This window comes from Sander vitreus, chromosome 1, assembly GCF_031162955.1.
Source record: "Sander vitreus isolate 19-12246 chromosome 1, sanVit1, whole genome shotgun sequence".
NCBI lineage: Eukaryota > Metazoa > Chordata > Actinopteri > Perciformes > Percidae > Sander > Sander vitreus.
This window is the reverse complement of record NC_135855.1, coordinates 14766519-14783931: the sequence shown is the minus strand read 5'-3', so window position 1 is coordinate 14783931 and position 17413 is coordinate 14766519. Positions and strand designations below refer to the sequence as shown.

Below are 17413 nucleotides of genomic sequence, written 5' to 3'. Positions count from 1 at the left end.
TTTATAGGAAACCCTGCTATGTTGTGTAATAAAACACACATCTACATACAGTAAGTATAGACATACACAGTGAGGACAGATGTGTTAGAGATTCTCCGTCCTCCACTGCAATCATTTCATAGAGATGAAAGCAGTTGCCAGGGGCCAAACATACCAGGACTGTGAGCTTAGCAGGGAGATGAGTATCTAACAGGGTGTAATTACTCTTGTAAACAGCAGGCCAAAGCCTGGTAGTCCAGCATGGAGACAACTCCCAACATCTGAGTGTGGCAGGGAGAGTTTGTGCTTTACGCAAGAAAGCAGAATGCAACTGACAGCAGGTTCTTCTGAGTTTTATTTTATTTTATCTGAGAGCTGCAAGTCAAATACAAAGTGCTACTGTATCTTCCTTACATATTAGCTTTGGGCAGTGATATGTCACAAAAGGAGGAGTACTTTTTGGATGAGATCAACATCTGAACAATGCAGAGATGCCTCCTAAAATGGCTAGTATCTTCTCCTTCATGCTGCTCCCTTTCTGTCCCATCTATGTGGCCTCACTGACCTGTCTGTTCATGCAGAAATCAGCCACCAACACCCGCTCTGACATGGACATCGTCTAAACAAATGGGACTCTTACAGCCAGCAGTGGGAAATAAACTGTTATGTAACTGGTGCCATTTGGTTAATCAGCTCATACTACAGCATGACAAAGAAATTTTTTTTTCAGTTTTGCGTTGCTTGATTGAAAAGAAACACACACAAAGATTTATTTTAACATTTAATAAACAATTTCAGTTCAAGACCAACAATTAATAATAATAAAAAAAGAATGTAAAACAATATTTATTTTCTACACATCTTTCTACATATTTCACGTGTTGTAAAAAGGATTAAATTAGAATATTATTTGTAAGAAAGCGGAATAAGCTGATAAAATGTGTAAAAAACATGAATGACTTCACATGATAAATCCCTACAGTTTGTCAGTCCATTATTTGATTGACAGATCAGTGTGCTGCAGTTCAAATTGGAAAGTTGTAAATGTTCTACTCTTGGAAAATGTTATCTCTTCCAGGATAGTTGGAAATGCCAAAATATACTCCATATTGCACAGGCCCTGCGCCGTTATAGTATGTGCTCGGGTAACTAAACAGCAGCTTGCTATAGTGAGATACGATGAGTATGCTGGTGAGGATGTTTGCCATCTGTCCTCTGCACACTGCTAAAACAAAAAGATAGGGCTGTTAACTGGTGTGGGACTGCAAAGGAAGGACAGAAAAAGTTGAAAACTGGCAATTTAGCTTGGAGTACAACTGGAATAGGTGAAGGGCACTATTATCAAGGGAACCTGAAACCAATTTAGATTCTTAGAGGGAGCAAATAATAAGGACTAAGAGCAAATCTATGCAAATTTTGTTTATCCAAAGGTACGAACACTAAAATCATTGATACTTCATAGAAGATTCTCCGTGAGCAATGTCAAACAATGTTATTAACAAAAACATCAAAAAGGTCATTAGTCAGAAAGTGCTACAAATGTTACAGTCCCAGCAACCAACAGAATCTTTATCCAGAGAAACAAATAGGGGTACAGAACCGATGATTCTGTCCCGGATCCATTTCACTGCCGGGGTTTAAGGAAATGGAGCGACCGGATTAGGATGGAGCACTGTTAGATTAGTGACTGATGAGTTTCTAATCATCGCAGCCCAGCAGCTCCATGCGTAGAGTGATGCGCTCGTGCCACTCCCAGGGGACGACTCGGACGTATCGGGCGTAGAACGGAGGCTCGAATAGATTCTTCCTGTGGGTGTTGTTGTCAATGTTGCCTTGGAAAAGCTGCAAATAAATGTTACGGTTAAAGTAAAAATAATTATGAAATGAGCAAAAGTTATGTGGCAAAAGTTGGAGGCAAAAGTGTGTGGCATGTTCAATTTTCCTGAAAGCAACAATTCTGTTGTAAGAAGAAACAGGCGATATGGAGGGAGGAGATGTACACGTGGTAAAAACATCCCCCAAATGTCTTTTATTGACCAGTTGTCATTGGGGGTTGTTAATCAAACTGAGCTGTGCTGCCCTCTGACAGCCTTCTGACCCAGAACCTAACAGTCCCACCCAGACGTTCACAGCTTTCAGACAAAGCCCCTGGGGCAGCATCATTATGTCATGAGCCTACTAGAGCTCTGTGCTCAGTAAAAACATCAAAGCTTGTTTTACAGTTTAATTGGATCATCTGGGTCCAGCCATTGTGGCTAAAACTGTCCTAGTTCTCTCAGAGAAAGAGGCTAGGGTTCCATTCCTCCAGCAAGAGACATCAAATTCATCTCATCATAAAGGGAAAGAGAGAACAGAAAGGGAAGCTGATATTTTGGACTTCTTTTTACAAACTGTATTGCTTTTTAAAGGTCCAGTGTGTAGGAATTTCTCCCATCTAGTGTTGAGATCATATATCGCGCCACGCAGTTCAAAGTACGTACTACAGCTACGGTAGCCTTCACGCTTCAAAAAGCTGGTCTCTTGCTTTTTTCAATATCCTTTTTCTTTTTCTGGGCAAAGAAGAAGACTCCTGTACCTGAAATTTGGATTTTGAATACGTGTGGTCCTCCATGTTTCGTTCTTCAAACTTGCCGGCGCCGGGAAGCTACGATACCCATTAGCAGCATTAGCAGCACCTGTGAGTTTATCATGTGACAGCGAAAACACGAAAGGCGGAGCAGTATGTCCTGTATGTCCCTTACCGGCTAACGTATTTCAAGATGGCGCATGAATATGGAGTGTCTACCCCAAAGGGGTAAGCCTCTCCCAGGAACGCATAGCTCCTACAGCGCCATTTTGATGCTACCAAGCCATCACCCCCTGTTAGCATTCCATTGACTGCCATTCATTTTGACGTCACTTTGACAGCGAATAACTTTACATCTGAAGCGTTTAAAGACTCTATTTGTCCATTGTTTATTTCTAAAGAAACACGACAATGTATAAAAGGCTCCATTACCTTGTACCTCACGTTATGGCTCCATAGCAGACGTTTTTGTAAAAATAGGCTAACGATTGTGTCATAACCACGGGACTTACTGTCGCATAGTAGAGGAATTACTAGTACAGGAGAAGCTCGCAGGCAGTTTTGACTTACATTAGCTGTTTAATTACTAATGTTAACTAGCATTTTGTCCATGTTATCTCCTTACATATACCTACGCTCTCTGTCTCTGCAAGATTCGGAATGATTGAGATTTCTCTTGGCACAGCTACCAGAAGACTTACAACTTTCAGACACGTTGCTCACGTCACATTTACGTCGTCTCTCTCAGTTGGAGGCTGCGCATTAACGCTCAGCGCTCACCGGAAAAGTGCTTCTAATATCCTTCACTGGTCTCCGTCCAGAGCAATGGGATCTGTTGGTCCATTTTATATATGTCTATGGTCTACCCCAGTTCATGCGAATGCAAATGTAAAATTTCAAGCCAAAAGGAATACTTAGAATTGATGGTGGTGGTAATATTCATGAAAAAAGGACAAGTTTGTCAACGGGCAACACAGATTTTGATAACGAACAACTAAACACGTTACACACTGGACCTTTAAGGTTTATTCAAAAACACTTCCGAAAAGAGGTTTTGAATTATTTAACACTAAAAGCCTTTTTTAAAAGACAAATTTACAAAGACATACATATACAGTATTAAAAACTGTATTAGGGAAATACATTTTAGGGATTCACATACAGTATATCTGACCTTATCATTAGTGGTGTTATCCTCCTTCACAGTACTCCATGACTCTCCATCGTTACTGTAAGCAACTTTAAACAGTGACACAAACTGCACCACCCCAAAGTCCTTGGCCCCCTGAGTGATGATGCCTGTGAGGCGCTTTGTCTTCTCTAGGTCGACCTGGTGAAGGAACAAAGAAAATAGTCATACTCTGCAACATCTGTTGGCTTTTTTTCCCCCTTTTCTTTTTTAACCAATAATGACATTTTACCGCTTAGGTTTCCCCCTCACCTGGATCCACTCTGAGCGGTTATTGTGTGCAGGGGACCAGGCGTTTGTCTTTCCCTGCTTATCCAGTCGGGCAAACTGAGGGTGCCACGTGAAGGTATCAATACCCCATGTGCGGAAAGAGCTGGAGGCTGAAAGCTGCCCATCTGAGACGAGGCGAGACTTCATTCCCAGAGGCTCAGAGCAACCTGCCGTGTTTGAATAAACTGTGAATCAAAAGCAGACGAAGAGACGGAGGGAGAGGAAACCAAAGCGACAGAAAGGAAAAAAGAGGAAAGAAGAAAAAAAAAGAATACACCCAGAGAAATTAACTTCACCTTTCCTTCAATTTGAAGAAAATTTGAAATATTCTGAAGAATGGGATCGATTAAAATCATTTTTACACCCACAAATGACCAAGAGGAAGGAAAAGAAAGAGGCGCACAGAAGAATGCATGCAATAAAGTGTATAAAGCTACGTATGCAGTGTGTAAACATTCACCATGCTTCTCTGTAAATGTTTTAGCCGTTTTGTTTAAATAAGACAAAGGACAAGATGATGTAGATGGTTTCTCTGTGTGTGCTTGGAATTGCTGCTTTTTATTGTTGCACAGTGAGTCTACCCACAGAATACTGTTTATACTAAACATTTTCTATCTAACCACTAATGGATGGAGGCCCTGTTATGTAGTTGAAATAAACGCTTTGACTGTCATTATACTTGTCAGCATAACCACAGCAAGAAGAAATCTACACAGTAAAACAAGAGACAGAAGGAAAGTTAAACAAAAGAGACTGTTCACTTTTCCCTTTTTTTTTCTTTTTTTTTTAAATCCTTTGTTCAAAATGGAAAGTTCTCAGAGGCTATAAGTTGACTTGACTTGAACTTATTGTAGGCCATCTGTCCTTTTTCATTGACATCAAATTCGTTTTTCTATCCACCATGCCAAGTTTGCTGTGCAGGTTATAATTGTAACCGGATGTTTTATGTGTGTTTACCATTAAGTTCACAGCCCACCAGTTCCATGCGCAGTGTGCAGGCCCTGCGGCAAACCACAGGGATGATGCGGATGTACTGGGCCACGATAGGAGGGTCAAAAAAGTTGGTCTTTGTGCTGTCGTTATCTGTGTTGCCCACGAAAACCTGCAGCACACAGACATAGGACATAAGGCAAGTAAGAAAGAAGAAGAAAGAGAAGCTTTCTGCTGGAAAACATGGTAAGTAACATGTATTTATAACAAGGAAAGTCCTCTTACCTTGTCACTCCGTTGGCCATCCACTCTGTAAGTGATATAAGCGTTTCCATCAAAGCTGCTCGCCACCTTGAAGGCCTTGATGTACTCAGATGTGCCCATGCGACTTGCACCCTGAGTGATGATGCCCGTCAGACGCATCTTCTTTTGCATATTAATCTGTTGTCAACAAGTTAACAAGTGTTAGTCAGCTTCACAGCTCTCATTCATCAGCCTCATGATTTTAAAGTGTTCACTTCTTTCACCTCGATCCAGGGGTTCTTGTCATGGGCGGCTGACGTCCAGGCATTGACGATGCCTTGGTTGTTGAGTCGAGCCAAGTCCGGGCCCCAGCGCTGAAGACCCAGAATGCCGTAGTGCACAGAGGAAGCTGAAATCTGGGACTCCACAATTGCTCCTCCCTCCATACCCAGCAGAGAAATGCAACCTGGGACATATATTATCAAGGGTGGAAGAGAGTAATTACATTTACCACACAGTTTAAATCACATTAATGACGTGTTTTCACTGAGTGTCCGCTGAAACTGTGGTGCTTAAAAAATAAGTTGTATTTTCCAAGCTTTCCACTTAAAAGAACAAAAAAACTCATCCTTGTGTACACTAAATTACTTGTTCAGGATAGTATGCCACTCTTTACAATGGTAATTATTACATTTAGTACACACATTCATTTGGCCAATTCCATAAACACAGTCCTTGATTTCCTTTTACATTTTTTGAAATAATTTTTTTTAGGAAAAGCAAGTGACATTAGGCTACAAATATCTGACAAAGGTGTATAAAATGAAATGACATGGTAGTTGGTGAACATACGCAGCTGGCACTGCTTTCCAACATTGGGTGAAGGGCACTGGCAGCTGTAGTCTCCATCGAGATCTCGACATATCCCTCCATTCTTACAGGGCTGGTTGGCACAATCATTCACGTCTGGAAAAAACAGAGAACAAATTGTTGCATTTTTTTAACTCCTTAAACTGATTTTAGTCAGGAATCACACAAAAAATGATTGTTCGAGACGTGGTGCACACCTGCCCGCAAGGAGGTTGAGGCAGGTGGAGGGTTACAATAGCCTCACTGTGTCTCCAACATACAGATGATACAATTATGTTCTCTTAAATCAAACACGATGAAAGAAATGCCCCTGAGGGCAACACTGAGAAGACTCTTGGCAACCAGTTTAACGGGCACAGCAGGTTAGGGGTTAAAGGTCACGGTTGATAATTCTATTTTGTGCCATGGCACGATGAATGTGACCAGACACAGGAGATTTTAGTAGGGAATTTACATGTTGTGTCACCATCAGTTATCCCACAAACTAACTGTGTAAGGAATAATGATAACAGCTCCGATATCCACAAATGGAGAAAGTACAAACTGGGCTTTTTGGAATACAGTTCCTATTTCAGCTGATAGTGAAATTAGTCAATAAATGTCATATGTGAGGTTTCCCAGTCTTTTCTCTATCTACTTTAGATTCTGTTTAACAGATACAAGCCTTGCGTTCCTCCACTGTAGCCATGGCAACAAAGCAAGTCTGTGGTCACTTCTTGTACATGCTCGCACTGCCAGACCTATCTTCACAGCGCTGTGTCAGCACTGGACTGTGGTCTGGCTACACCGCGTATCTATTCTGGGATAGAGGAAATAAACACTTTGGCTGGTTTGTATTTCTTTAAACCAATCACAACCGTCCTGGGCGGCACTAAGTCCTGGATGCAGCAATGGTGCCCATGTGTACATCCGTTGAGCCAGACTACTTCCTAGTATCCCCCTTTGAACACTGCACATGTAATGCTCACCACTCGCCACAGGATGGAATGCTTGCACAGCATGTCTACATGGTTTATGTAGAGTAGTACACACAGCACATTTTACTCTTTATATTCATCTTAACAAAAGGACCCAAAAATGTTCACAGAGCAATGCTAAACCAAATGTTGAGAGAAATGATAATTCAAACACTATTCAGACGTTAGGCCAAACAATATAATACTTTTTTCTGTATGCAGCTAAGTCTCTGGGGGACAACAGGTGACTGCAGATAACCAGCTGATGACGAGAGAGAAAACCAGCAGTGTTGTGTTACTGGAGGACTTGTATTAAGATCCCTTGGTAATGATGTTCTTTGTATACATACATTATGGTCTGGTCAAAAACAGTTGCTCTTGCAGGGAATTATTGGTTTTGACTGCATCTTAATGTATTTTGTACGATGTTTCCCTAACATATGCAGTGAGACAGTCAGAACAGGTCTGAGTGCAGCTCCACACCCTGTTGCTTGCTCCAAGTGGATTCACTTCAAACCCACGACTAAACATAGTAAAACATGCTCCTGTGGCTCATAAGCATGCACCTTCGAGATCACCCCTAACCTAACTTCAGCCCTTCATTTTCCTGGGTCAAGTCTTGCAGAGCCCTGCTTCAATATCGGATCATGAGGTAAATATACCACCTGTGGAACATCAGTTAGCTTTATCCTGTACTGAATGTCACCAATGCACTGAATTTATCCTCCACTGAATGTCTGAGTATTTAACTTAAGCCCTCTGTGTTTTTAGCCTATAGCCTTTTTGTTTACATTCTGGCGCATCTGTACCATGAAAAGTCCTGCTGCTTTGGCTTCTAGCAGTTCCTTTTCGTATTGTACAGACAACAATCACCTGGATTATTTTTGATACAGAAGAAAACGTCTGAGGCTATGTTTACACGTGGCCGGCTATTTTCATAAACGGACATTTCACCCTCTCTGTTTTCAAAAATAACATTTTGCACACCTCAGTTTTCAGAAAAGTGTTCGTTTACACGAAACCTGTGTATATGCCGTCAAGAGCATGCCAAACCTGTAGGTGGCAGTGTAACGAGACGCTCAAGCCCACATTAGCCAATCAGAATCCTGAAAATAGCAACAACAGCAACGAATCACTTCCTCTTTCTCTTTTGAACAAAGACGAAACCTCCGTTTGTCTCAGGTTACATGCAAACTTGCAAACAAAGTTTTCCAAAATCTCCACTCTGGCCGGAGTTTTTAGAAAGAATCGTTTTCAGAGGTGAACTCTCCGTTTGCGTGTAAACGAAGGGAACAAACGAAGGGAAATGATGTGATGCCGCATGGGTCAGTTTAATTCTTGTTCCCGTTAACACTAAGAGGATTGGTCACAACAAATGCCTGTATGGCTGTGACAACACTGGCACAACACAGCTAATAACACTGAAAACAGGTGATCCTACCGGGAGAAGGGTCGTGAAATAGCCTCATGGATTTGATCTGGGATTATTCTTCACATGTTTTGGCAATACTGTTGGCATGACATTCATGCCCAGTATGTCATTTGTCCATTGTTTCTAGTGTTACTTGCAAATGAAATGCAACTATTGCCATCTGACAAAGTAACTTTGACTTGTAAACCTCTGAAATACTATTTTACTACTAACATATCATTAGTTTAAACTATAAATTTATGTCTGTGCATTTACTGTACATAATATATGAGACAGATTCCACCCCATTCCAACACGAGTCCAGCCTGTGACGTCTGACTGAACCAATTTAGAAAATGTTTGGGAGTAGACGACCAGACTGCAGAAAGACTACAATTGGTGGTCAGGCTGTGGGCTTTGGGAGGGAGAGCTGTTCATTTACAAAACATGCCTCTTCAGTAATAGCATGAATTGAAGTCCTGAGAGTTACTTTAATTCAGACTATAATTCTCTTCTCTATCTCTATTCATCTTTTTCATTCCCAAAGCCTATAGTTGTTTCAAACACTTCTTTTACTCCAGGGGATTTTGATAATCACATTCACGCTTGAGGTAAATAATCCTTCCTTCCTTTTCTCATTCCTTCAAGTCATTCTTCCACTGATAAACCCAAACTTCAGCAATAATTCCAAGTCATTATATTAAGAGGATATGATGGAATTCAATAGTCTCAAATTCTTCATCTGATTTGGTCAAGCTTAAGCACACAGATGCAGTGTTGAACCTGCGTGGAAGGCGTCTGCATGCTAAGAGACTTGGAGTGGTCTTTTTACTAATTAGCCAAAGAGAATGACCGCAGTACCCGCTGAATGAGGCCCTTTCATGGAACTGCTGAGCTGACTACACATATCTTCACTGATGCTGTGACAAGATGGAAAAACCTCATGGGTTCACACTTATAGAGAAATCTGCTGAAAGTGGAGACTACTCTGCCATTTGTATTACACTACCTGTTGGACAAAATTTAGCTTGACTTCCACTTTTTTTATTTGCTTACTTTTTTCTTGAATTAGAATCAATCCGTTATATTTTTTGTATCTAGATGCTCTGCTTTTTTATCTAGGCCATACAGTCTTCTCTAAATGATCAAACCTTCATGTCAGCACTTAATGGTTAAATAAAAGACAAATTCATTGAATAAATAGCAAGATATCTCCTGAGGAACTGTCAAGACAGCATACAGGTGCGCTCTCAACTGACAGTAAAATTCTAACATATTTATGTTAGGTAGATGTGTGCATAGGGCAAGAGAAGCAGCTCAGACTCGTGAATCACATCCAGAAGTAGCTTACTGATCTGGCAATGCACTCCCTCGAAGCCTGGCTGGCACATGCAGATGTACTCGTTGAAAACGTCTCCTCTTCTGGTTGGAGTGATGATCTCACACGCCCCATCGTTCTGACAGGGGTTAGGACTGCAGGGTCCTGAGAGAAGGAAGAAGTAAAGAGATTAGTTTAAAGTGTGTGATTAACCATGTTTTTCCTTCAAAAGGTTCCACTTTTCCGTACCTATCTCTGTCAGGTTGCAGCTGTCTCCACCAAAGCCATCCGCACAGATGCAGATGAATGCATCCTCTCCTATCCCTGTCACACATGTTCCTCCATTATGGCAAACATTTTCCTCACAGTAGTCACCTGAGTAAATGGCAAAAAATGAAAGTTATAAAATCACATTCACCACTATTAAAAATCCATCCGACAAGACTTTAACACAGCTACTACCAATGCAATTCACATTTGACCCATACATTGTGTGGTCTATTTGTGTGTACAATGGTGATGTATTTAACTTGTTACTATGGATACTAAAGACAGCTATTTCTCCACTGCCAGTAGCTATAATAAACTAAACAGTGAAGTGCAGCTACAACACCTCATGATCTTGTTATGCTATCGCTGTTGTTCTTTCAAACCACAGGTTTAAGCCACAGCTGAACAGAACAAGCTGCCACTCATTCTCTGGAGGTTGTCAAAAGTAACTCTGGTAAAATGTATTAATTCAGTATGTTATTTTAAGAAGACTGAGGTGAAAGAAGGAGGTTCCAAATGTTTTCTCAAAAGCCCCAAATCTTTTAGGCCGACATAACTGTCTTTCAGAGGCTATAGCGGGCTTGGTATCTTATGAAACCAACATTTTTGCAACATCTGGTTCTGCCCCTGTGCATAATGATGTGTAAAGTTGGTTGAGTGCCCCTTTTAAGCTATGGTTGGTAACTTTTATAAAACATAACTTGTCATATTTGCACAAACTGTCACTATATTCTGACAGTACTATATAAATCAGATAATCTGTGGAAAAAAAAATCACATTCCTCTGCCTCCTCCTGGTGCTCCTAATGCCATAAGGAAAACAGCCAGTCAGAGCTGAGCGGTGCTTGGTTTTGGCTTGACTTGGTCACAAACCTTTTTCATTTTATAGCTAAACAGTACACTAAAATATGATCTGAAAACATTTGAGGAAAGAAATAGCCAATGTAGTAACAGAATCTTGAGCCTGATCAGCACTGCCTAGTTTTACAGTTTGACCGCAGTTGCCGAGCAGTCATTGACGCTGGAAACGTGCAGATCTAGGATATAGTGACAGTTTCAGCAAATATGACTAAGGTTTTTTTTTAATTATTATTGTTAAGATACCTACTAAACCTTCAATATCAAAGTGATAATGGTAAAATAACATGACGAGTTTGGGATGCAGTTGTCTGTGTACTGGGAGGGGAAAAAGAGGGAACTTCCGTGTTTCCTTTTTATTGTCTGGCCTGAGCGTCTGTAACAACAGTGGTGCTGCCGGCTTTGGCTGTGATGCCCAAAGTGCTGAGTCACAGGCCCTGGCTGGATTAGGAAAATTATGGTATTGACCTCTAGTGGGAGCGGCAGCAGACAGATTTATGAGTCACACTGGATTGGAGCTGTCAAAATGACAAAGCCTGAACTCAAAATCTTTGTGTTTTTATTTTTATTTTTTGAGTCACTAGATGCCACGTCAGAGTCAAGCTCTGAGCAACACCAGGTGGAACTACTGGACTTTGTTGTAATTTTCTTTGGCATCTGTGAGTTAAAAAACTTGTAGGACGTGTAAATGCTGCAGACTGCAGCCTCAACAATGTGGCATAGAAATATCATATGGATGATATTGGTGAACATGATTTTGTCACTGCTCAAACTGTTTCATACTAGAACACATCCGACAGTTGTTGTCAAGCCTCTTAGAACTAGGCAGACTGGCTTTGCTACGGATGTGACATGTTTCAGCCTGAGAACAAATCTGACTATTTTGACAGACAACATAATTGACCAGAGGGAACAATTTATACAGCAAAAAAGTGGAGAAGAAATAAGTTTTATGTGGGAAATAAAAATGGTTACAATGGAGTTTAATGTGTTTAAACAAAATCTTAAAAAAGTGCCCTATGAATAAATATTGGAATGTCTTTGTCAGCTCTATATTTGAGGAATGTTGTCTTTATGAGCATGACAACAAGCTGTGAGAACAGTTAGTGTTTCCTATTGCATACAATTGCATACAACACTGAAAATAATATTTGGTAACCTATTGATTTCAATGGAAAAATCTAAAAGGTGTAAACAAATAAAACGTTTTTATGCTGCCAACACTGCCAACAGAACGTGTACAGCATGTGCGGTATTAAGAGCTTGCAGGATTAGCCAGGTTGCAAAGATGCACGCAGCTCTTTCAGGAATGAGCAGTTACACAACATTACAGTGCAGCAGCTCACACGTTGCTCAGGACACCCAGCACACCTGACTGACAGGTGGGTAATGAGCAAAGCAAAATAGGCCCTGAATGTACACAAACATCATGGCAGCAGAAGAACGGCAGCCACATACAGTAAAGACCGTAAAAAACACAAATTTGACTCAGAGCATTTTAGGTGCTCCTGGTTTCCGCCACATTTCCAGGTTAAACTAAAGTTAGGCGAGTGGACAGCTGGTTCATGTTGGCTCCACATATAGAGATGGAGCACATGTAAGAGCATTTGTATGGTGTTAATTACCTTGGTTACAGAAAGCCCCCCTGGTGATGTACATCATTACATTTCACTTCTGCAAGTACCATCTAATTTATAAACCTGCCTCTTAAAATATAATCACTGCGTGAAATAGAACTTTGTAATACGCCTCACATGTAATAACAGACTAGTCTCACATTTATTTTACTCCATGAAAATAATAAGATGGCATGTTGTGATGGAATTTACAAATTAGGCAACGTATTGAGTGCTGTTGGGAAAAACTCCATATTAATGACTAACCTGAAGTCATATGCAGTTTGATGATGGGAAATGATCATAGGCTAAATAAGAAACTATTGTAAATATTTTTGTTAAAACAGCTGTAAAATAAAATACATTTGGCATACATAGCAGCTCCAGTAGTTTAAGAGACAGGACCAACAGGTTGCACATCTCCCTTTTTGTCATTCATTAAAGGCCCCAGTTTTCCCATCACCAAGAGACCTTGACACACACTGGAAAAAACAGAACTGGATCTTCATGAGTCAGTAAAAATAAAAGGTTCTATGAACTGAAGGGTGAACTAACTATCGTAATGGGAAACAGGAAACATGGCATGGAAAATAAGACTAGGTGGCTTAGATCCGTGCCAAAGTCCTCTTATGGATTATATGGAAAAATAAATGAAGTCTGGTGTTAGAAGTAGAAACCTATGAGACAAGTCAACAACATAAACAGACAACAGAGTTCTGTATGAAAGCGATTATTCAGATTTATGTCGGTGGTTATAAAAAGGACTTACCTCTGACTGAACACAGGCAAAGTAGAAGAGTAAACGTTGTTAATGTCGCTGTTATTACAGTTCCGGGACGTTTCATCTTTGTTTACCCTTACTTTTGTTTGTTCCGCAGGCTTGTCTGTTCGTGCCGCTAAACTTCTAACTAATGATGCCTTAAAGTGCAGTCGGAAAAAAAACGGAATTCCGATTATTAAGGAAGGACGAAGTGATGAATGAGGGACATGGGATTTTTCGATAATACCCGAATTAAAGACTTGTGACGTTATATGGGCGGAGAGCTCGGAGCCGTCAGTAAACACAGACAGTGACGTTTCCTAACATAGTAATTCACGGTAGCCTAAATATAGGCTATAGCCTAAGTAGGCTAAAAAAAGAAATAGCCTATAAAAAAGAAAGAAATTGAATTTGCAGCTTTTGTTTCAAGTTTTATGACCAAACAAGCTAGACAACTCTAAATTAATCAAAGAGCAAAAATAAAGACTTGCACAAAGGTCAAACAATAGCATGTGTAGACTATTAGGCTATATTAACAGCTATACAGGCTTCATGGACTTAATTATTATCTCTTTAACATAAATAAGCTCTGGTACCTGGAGATCTAAAATGAAAGCCATTCCAATCCATCACACAGTCTAATAGGCTAGTTGCATAATATTTTTATACAGTCTATGGCTAGTTGTCATTCCCGATCTTACCGTAATGCGCGACAATGTTTATAATAAAGTGTTATAAATAACCTGTTATATTCTGAGCATTTGAAGGCACCATTACCCCCACAACAGGGTAGGCGTGGATTTGAATTAGCCACACGGATTTCTAAGGGTCTATGGACCTTTTTCACAGCAGACATTTTGACTACTGTCATAGTAGGAAAAGCACAGCTGAAATTGATAACCTTAACGATGGCTCAATAAGCTATTTCAGTGAGTCAGCATGAACAACACCAGGGCCTCTCCTAAGTGGAATGCAGCCATCATTAATGGTTTTGAATACACCTGTGCTTTTCCTACTATGACATGTCAACATGTCTGCCGTGAAAAAGGTCTATTTTGCTCACCCATTCAAGGTGAATATAAAAATATTTGCTGCTCGGGAATGACATTTAAACACCCATTCATTAAATAATTGTCATGTTTCACTTACATGCTTTATTTGTGAGGTCCCACTCCCAACATCCAATTGGTAGCCTACTTTGAAATAATCTCTGTGGGAAAACTGCATTTAACCCTTGCCAACTATTTAACAACACAGCAGGTACAGCACCCAACCAACATTTTATTCATAGGTGTAAGTATTTAAAGGTCAAACCCCAAATCAACGGTTGGAAAAATAAACTTAAGCTGTTTGCTACATCTCTTCAATGCATGACAAAGGAAAACGCCTAGAGACTCTTTTACTTGCTGGACTTACATTCCGTACTTGACTAGAAAGACCCCCAGTATCTTTATTTTTCTTTATTTTTTATGTTTTGTTGTATATATTGTCTCTACCTCAAAGCTGTCAACGCTTTTTTGACAAATGTACAAACACATTGTGCCTTGACTGTTTGTATAACTATTGTACAATTGTATATAAAAAAAAAAAGCTATTTCATTTGGTTAAACGTACAATATGTAACTTTCTGCCGCTAGGGGTCCCTCAACCAAAACAATGTATTGTAAACACAGATGTTTGATGACGTAGGGATGTTGCGTGGAATTATGGGAGTTTTTATTGCTAAACGCTATCGTTGATTAGAATCGTCTATTTACAGTCTATGATTAGAATGAATCTGTTCATGGACGAGTTTACCCATTCAAGTCTATTCACGTTACGTTATAATACGGTATTATTCATGTCATGCTAATAAAATAGCTGCAGTTTACCCAACATAATTTCGTTTTTCTTGATTCAATCTGTATTGGTAGCTGGCTGACCAGTTAGCTAGTGAGCTGGCAAGCTAACATTAGCGGCTAATGTTAGCAGGTTTTACCACACTATCACGGTATATTCAAAGAATTTCTAATAAGGGAAGAAGTTCCACTCTCTCGTTACTTCCGGCTTCTGAACTGGTTGCAGTTCCACCAGAGTTCCATATAGGGGGCGCTCACAGGCCAGTGCAGAATGAATGGGACTCTATGGAGCTATACCCCTTTTCTCAGGATATAATTTTTTGTCTAGTAATTTGAATGTTGCATTCGAAAGGGGAGGCTAAGAAAATACACACTGCTGGGTGTTTTTAAAGTGGCTTTTTTGTTCTAAAAAGCCTTTTAAAATGTCAATGACGTCATACACATATACGGCCAGAGATACTGCTTTACGGCAAGCTCTGAGTCGCTTCCTTTGTTCTCTCGAAGCATCGACAACACAGCTGACAGGTTAGGCTCTCCCTGTTAATACACGTGCTAGAAAGAGGTTTGCTAATGTTTTAAAGACCACGCCGAAATATTCACTCTGACATTCTGGTTCTGCTTTGGATGCCGTCAAGCGGGATCTCCGATGGTAATCAGTCCTTCACTGACCAATCAGCATTCATTAGCAGAATGCCAGCATGTTATGGGCAACAACGACTCAACCTGTAAGAAATCGAAAGGACACAAGTACTAGTTCATTCAACTTTTGACCTATAATCCATGTTTAACTTGCAAAAACTACAATCAAATCTGAGATTTCTCAACGACAATCAGGCGAAAGAGACAAATTTTGCCGTCTAGCTCCATAGAGTCCCATTCATTTAGCACTGGACCGCGATCACCCCCATGGAACTCTGGTGGAACTGCAACCAAATTTGGTACAATGGGGCTGAATAGGGAGTGGAACGGCTTTCCGTAGACGGGCTTTGGTGTATTTCACATGCCAATGTCACCTTTTGGATTTTACCGGGTGGACTGGGTTTGTTGTAACCAAGGGGGTAAGCTTCTCCTCGGACCGCGAACCTCCTATGGCGCCATTTTGATGCTACCAAGCCATCACCTCCCGTTAGCATTCCATTGACTGCCATTCATTTTGGCGCCACTTTGACAGCGAATAACTTTACATCTGAAGCGTTTAAAGACTCTGTTTGTCCATTGTTTATTTCTAAAGAAACACGACAATGTATAAAAGGCTCCATTACCTTGTACCTCACATTATGGCTACGTAGCAAATGTTTTTGTAAAAATAGGCTAACGATTGTGTCATAACCACGCGACTTACTGTCACATAGTAGAGGAATTACCGTATAGTACAGGAGAAGCGCGCAGGCAGTTTCGTCTCACATTAGCTGTTTAAGTGTAATTACTAATGTTAACTAGCATTTTAGTTAGCAATAATTAGCCTGTGCCTATGTTATCTCCTTAAATATACCTACGCTCTCCGTCTCTGCAATATTTGGAATGATTGAGATTTCTCTTGGCACAGCTACCAGAAGACTTCCAACTTTCAGACACGTTGCTCACGGCACATTTACGTCGTCTCTCTCAGTTGGAGGCTGCGCAGTAACGCTAGCCATCACCAGAAAAGTGCTTCTAATGGCCTTCACTGGTCTCCGTCCAGAGCAACGGGATCTGTTGGTCCATTATATATATGTCAATGGTTGTAACGCTAGCTAGCTACTCAACGAGGCTGAGAGACGAGTGTGGGTGGGGATTGCCGGGGGGATCTCTGCGATGGCGATGATATTCGATGCCTGTTGTGTAGCAGCCCGATCTCCCCCTTCACTTTTCTGTAATCTCAACTATTCGTTTTGGTGCTTAACACACCTGTTGTCGGGTTAATGTAGCTAGCTAACTGTAAAGACAGCTAAACGTGGAGGGGGGAGAAATTCGGCAGGGAGGAGATTTTCGGTACAAACACTGTTAGCGTTTACGGAGATGTAGCTAGCTAGCTAACATTAGGGATGGCCGATGTTGTGACTAGGATGCCTGGGTCTGATATTCTCTGTTTTCCGACGCTTCATTAAACTGCTGTTAGTGTCGTAAGCACCGACTGGGGCTAACGGTAACTAGCTATTGCTATATGTCCCGGTTGTGTTGTCAGCTATCATCCCGAATGATGTCTCTTTGTGCCGGGGGAGTGAGGCAGGCAGACCGGAGTGTGCTAGCTGGCTAAATTAGCATTAGATTAATCGTCTATCTATACAGCTAACGTTAACGTTACTAGTGAACTTATTCGTGGGTTAGCGCAGTGCTGCTTTTATCCATGGTCAAAACAA

General features: G+C 40.7%; 1 protein-coding gene across 2 annotated transcripts; it reads right to left on the bottom strand.

Moving 5' to 3' along the window:
- Positions 1-747: 747 nt before the first annotated feature.
- LOC144534930 (EGF-like repeat and discoidin I-like domain-containing protein 3) lies at positions 748-13475 on the bottom strand. 2 transcript variants are annotated; one of them, XM_078277110.1, is made up of 10 exons: positions 13246-13475; positions 9982-10107; positions 9766-9897; positions 6030-6143; positions 5462-5643; positions 5220-5375; positions 4962-5106; positions 3987-4189; positions 3720-3875; positions 748-1821 (listed from the first exon to the last, which is right to left on the bottom strand). In XM_078277110.1, the coding sequence occupies exons 1-10, from the start codon at positions 13319-13321 to the stop codon at positions 1678-1680; spliced, it is 1434 nt and encodes a 477-aa protein (XP_078133236.1). In that variant the 5' UTR covers positions 13322-13475; the 3' UTR covers positions 748-1677. The 2 variants fall into 2 exon arrangements, with proteins under 2 accessions (XP_078133236.1, XP_078133321.1); XM_078277195.1 differs by having other exon boundaries at positions 3987-4171; positions 13246-13474.
- Positions 13476-17413: the final 3938 nt, after the last annotated feature.

Excerpts from the sequence above, each read along its gene's own strand:
- LOC144534930 (XM_078277110.1), bottom strand. The coding sequence starts at position 13,321 with ATGAAACGTCCCGGAACTGTAATAACAGCGACATTAACAACGTTTACT. Across the intron at positions 6,144-9,765 it reads GGGAGTGCATTGCCAGATCA|ACGTGAATGATTGTGCCAAC; the intron begins GTAAGCTACTTC and ends TGTTTTTTCCAG. Across the intron at positions 5,376-5,461 it reads ACAAGAACCCCTGGATCGAG|ATTAATATGCAAAAGAAGAT; the intron begins GTGAAAGAAGTG and ends TGTTGACAACAG.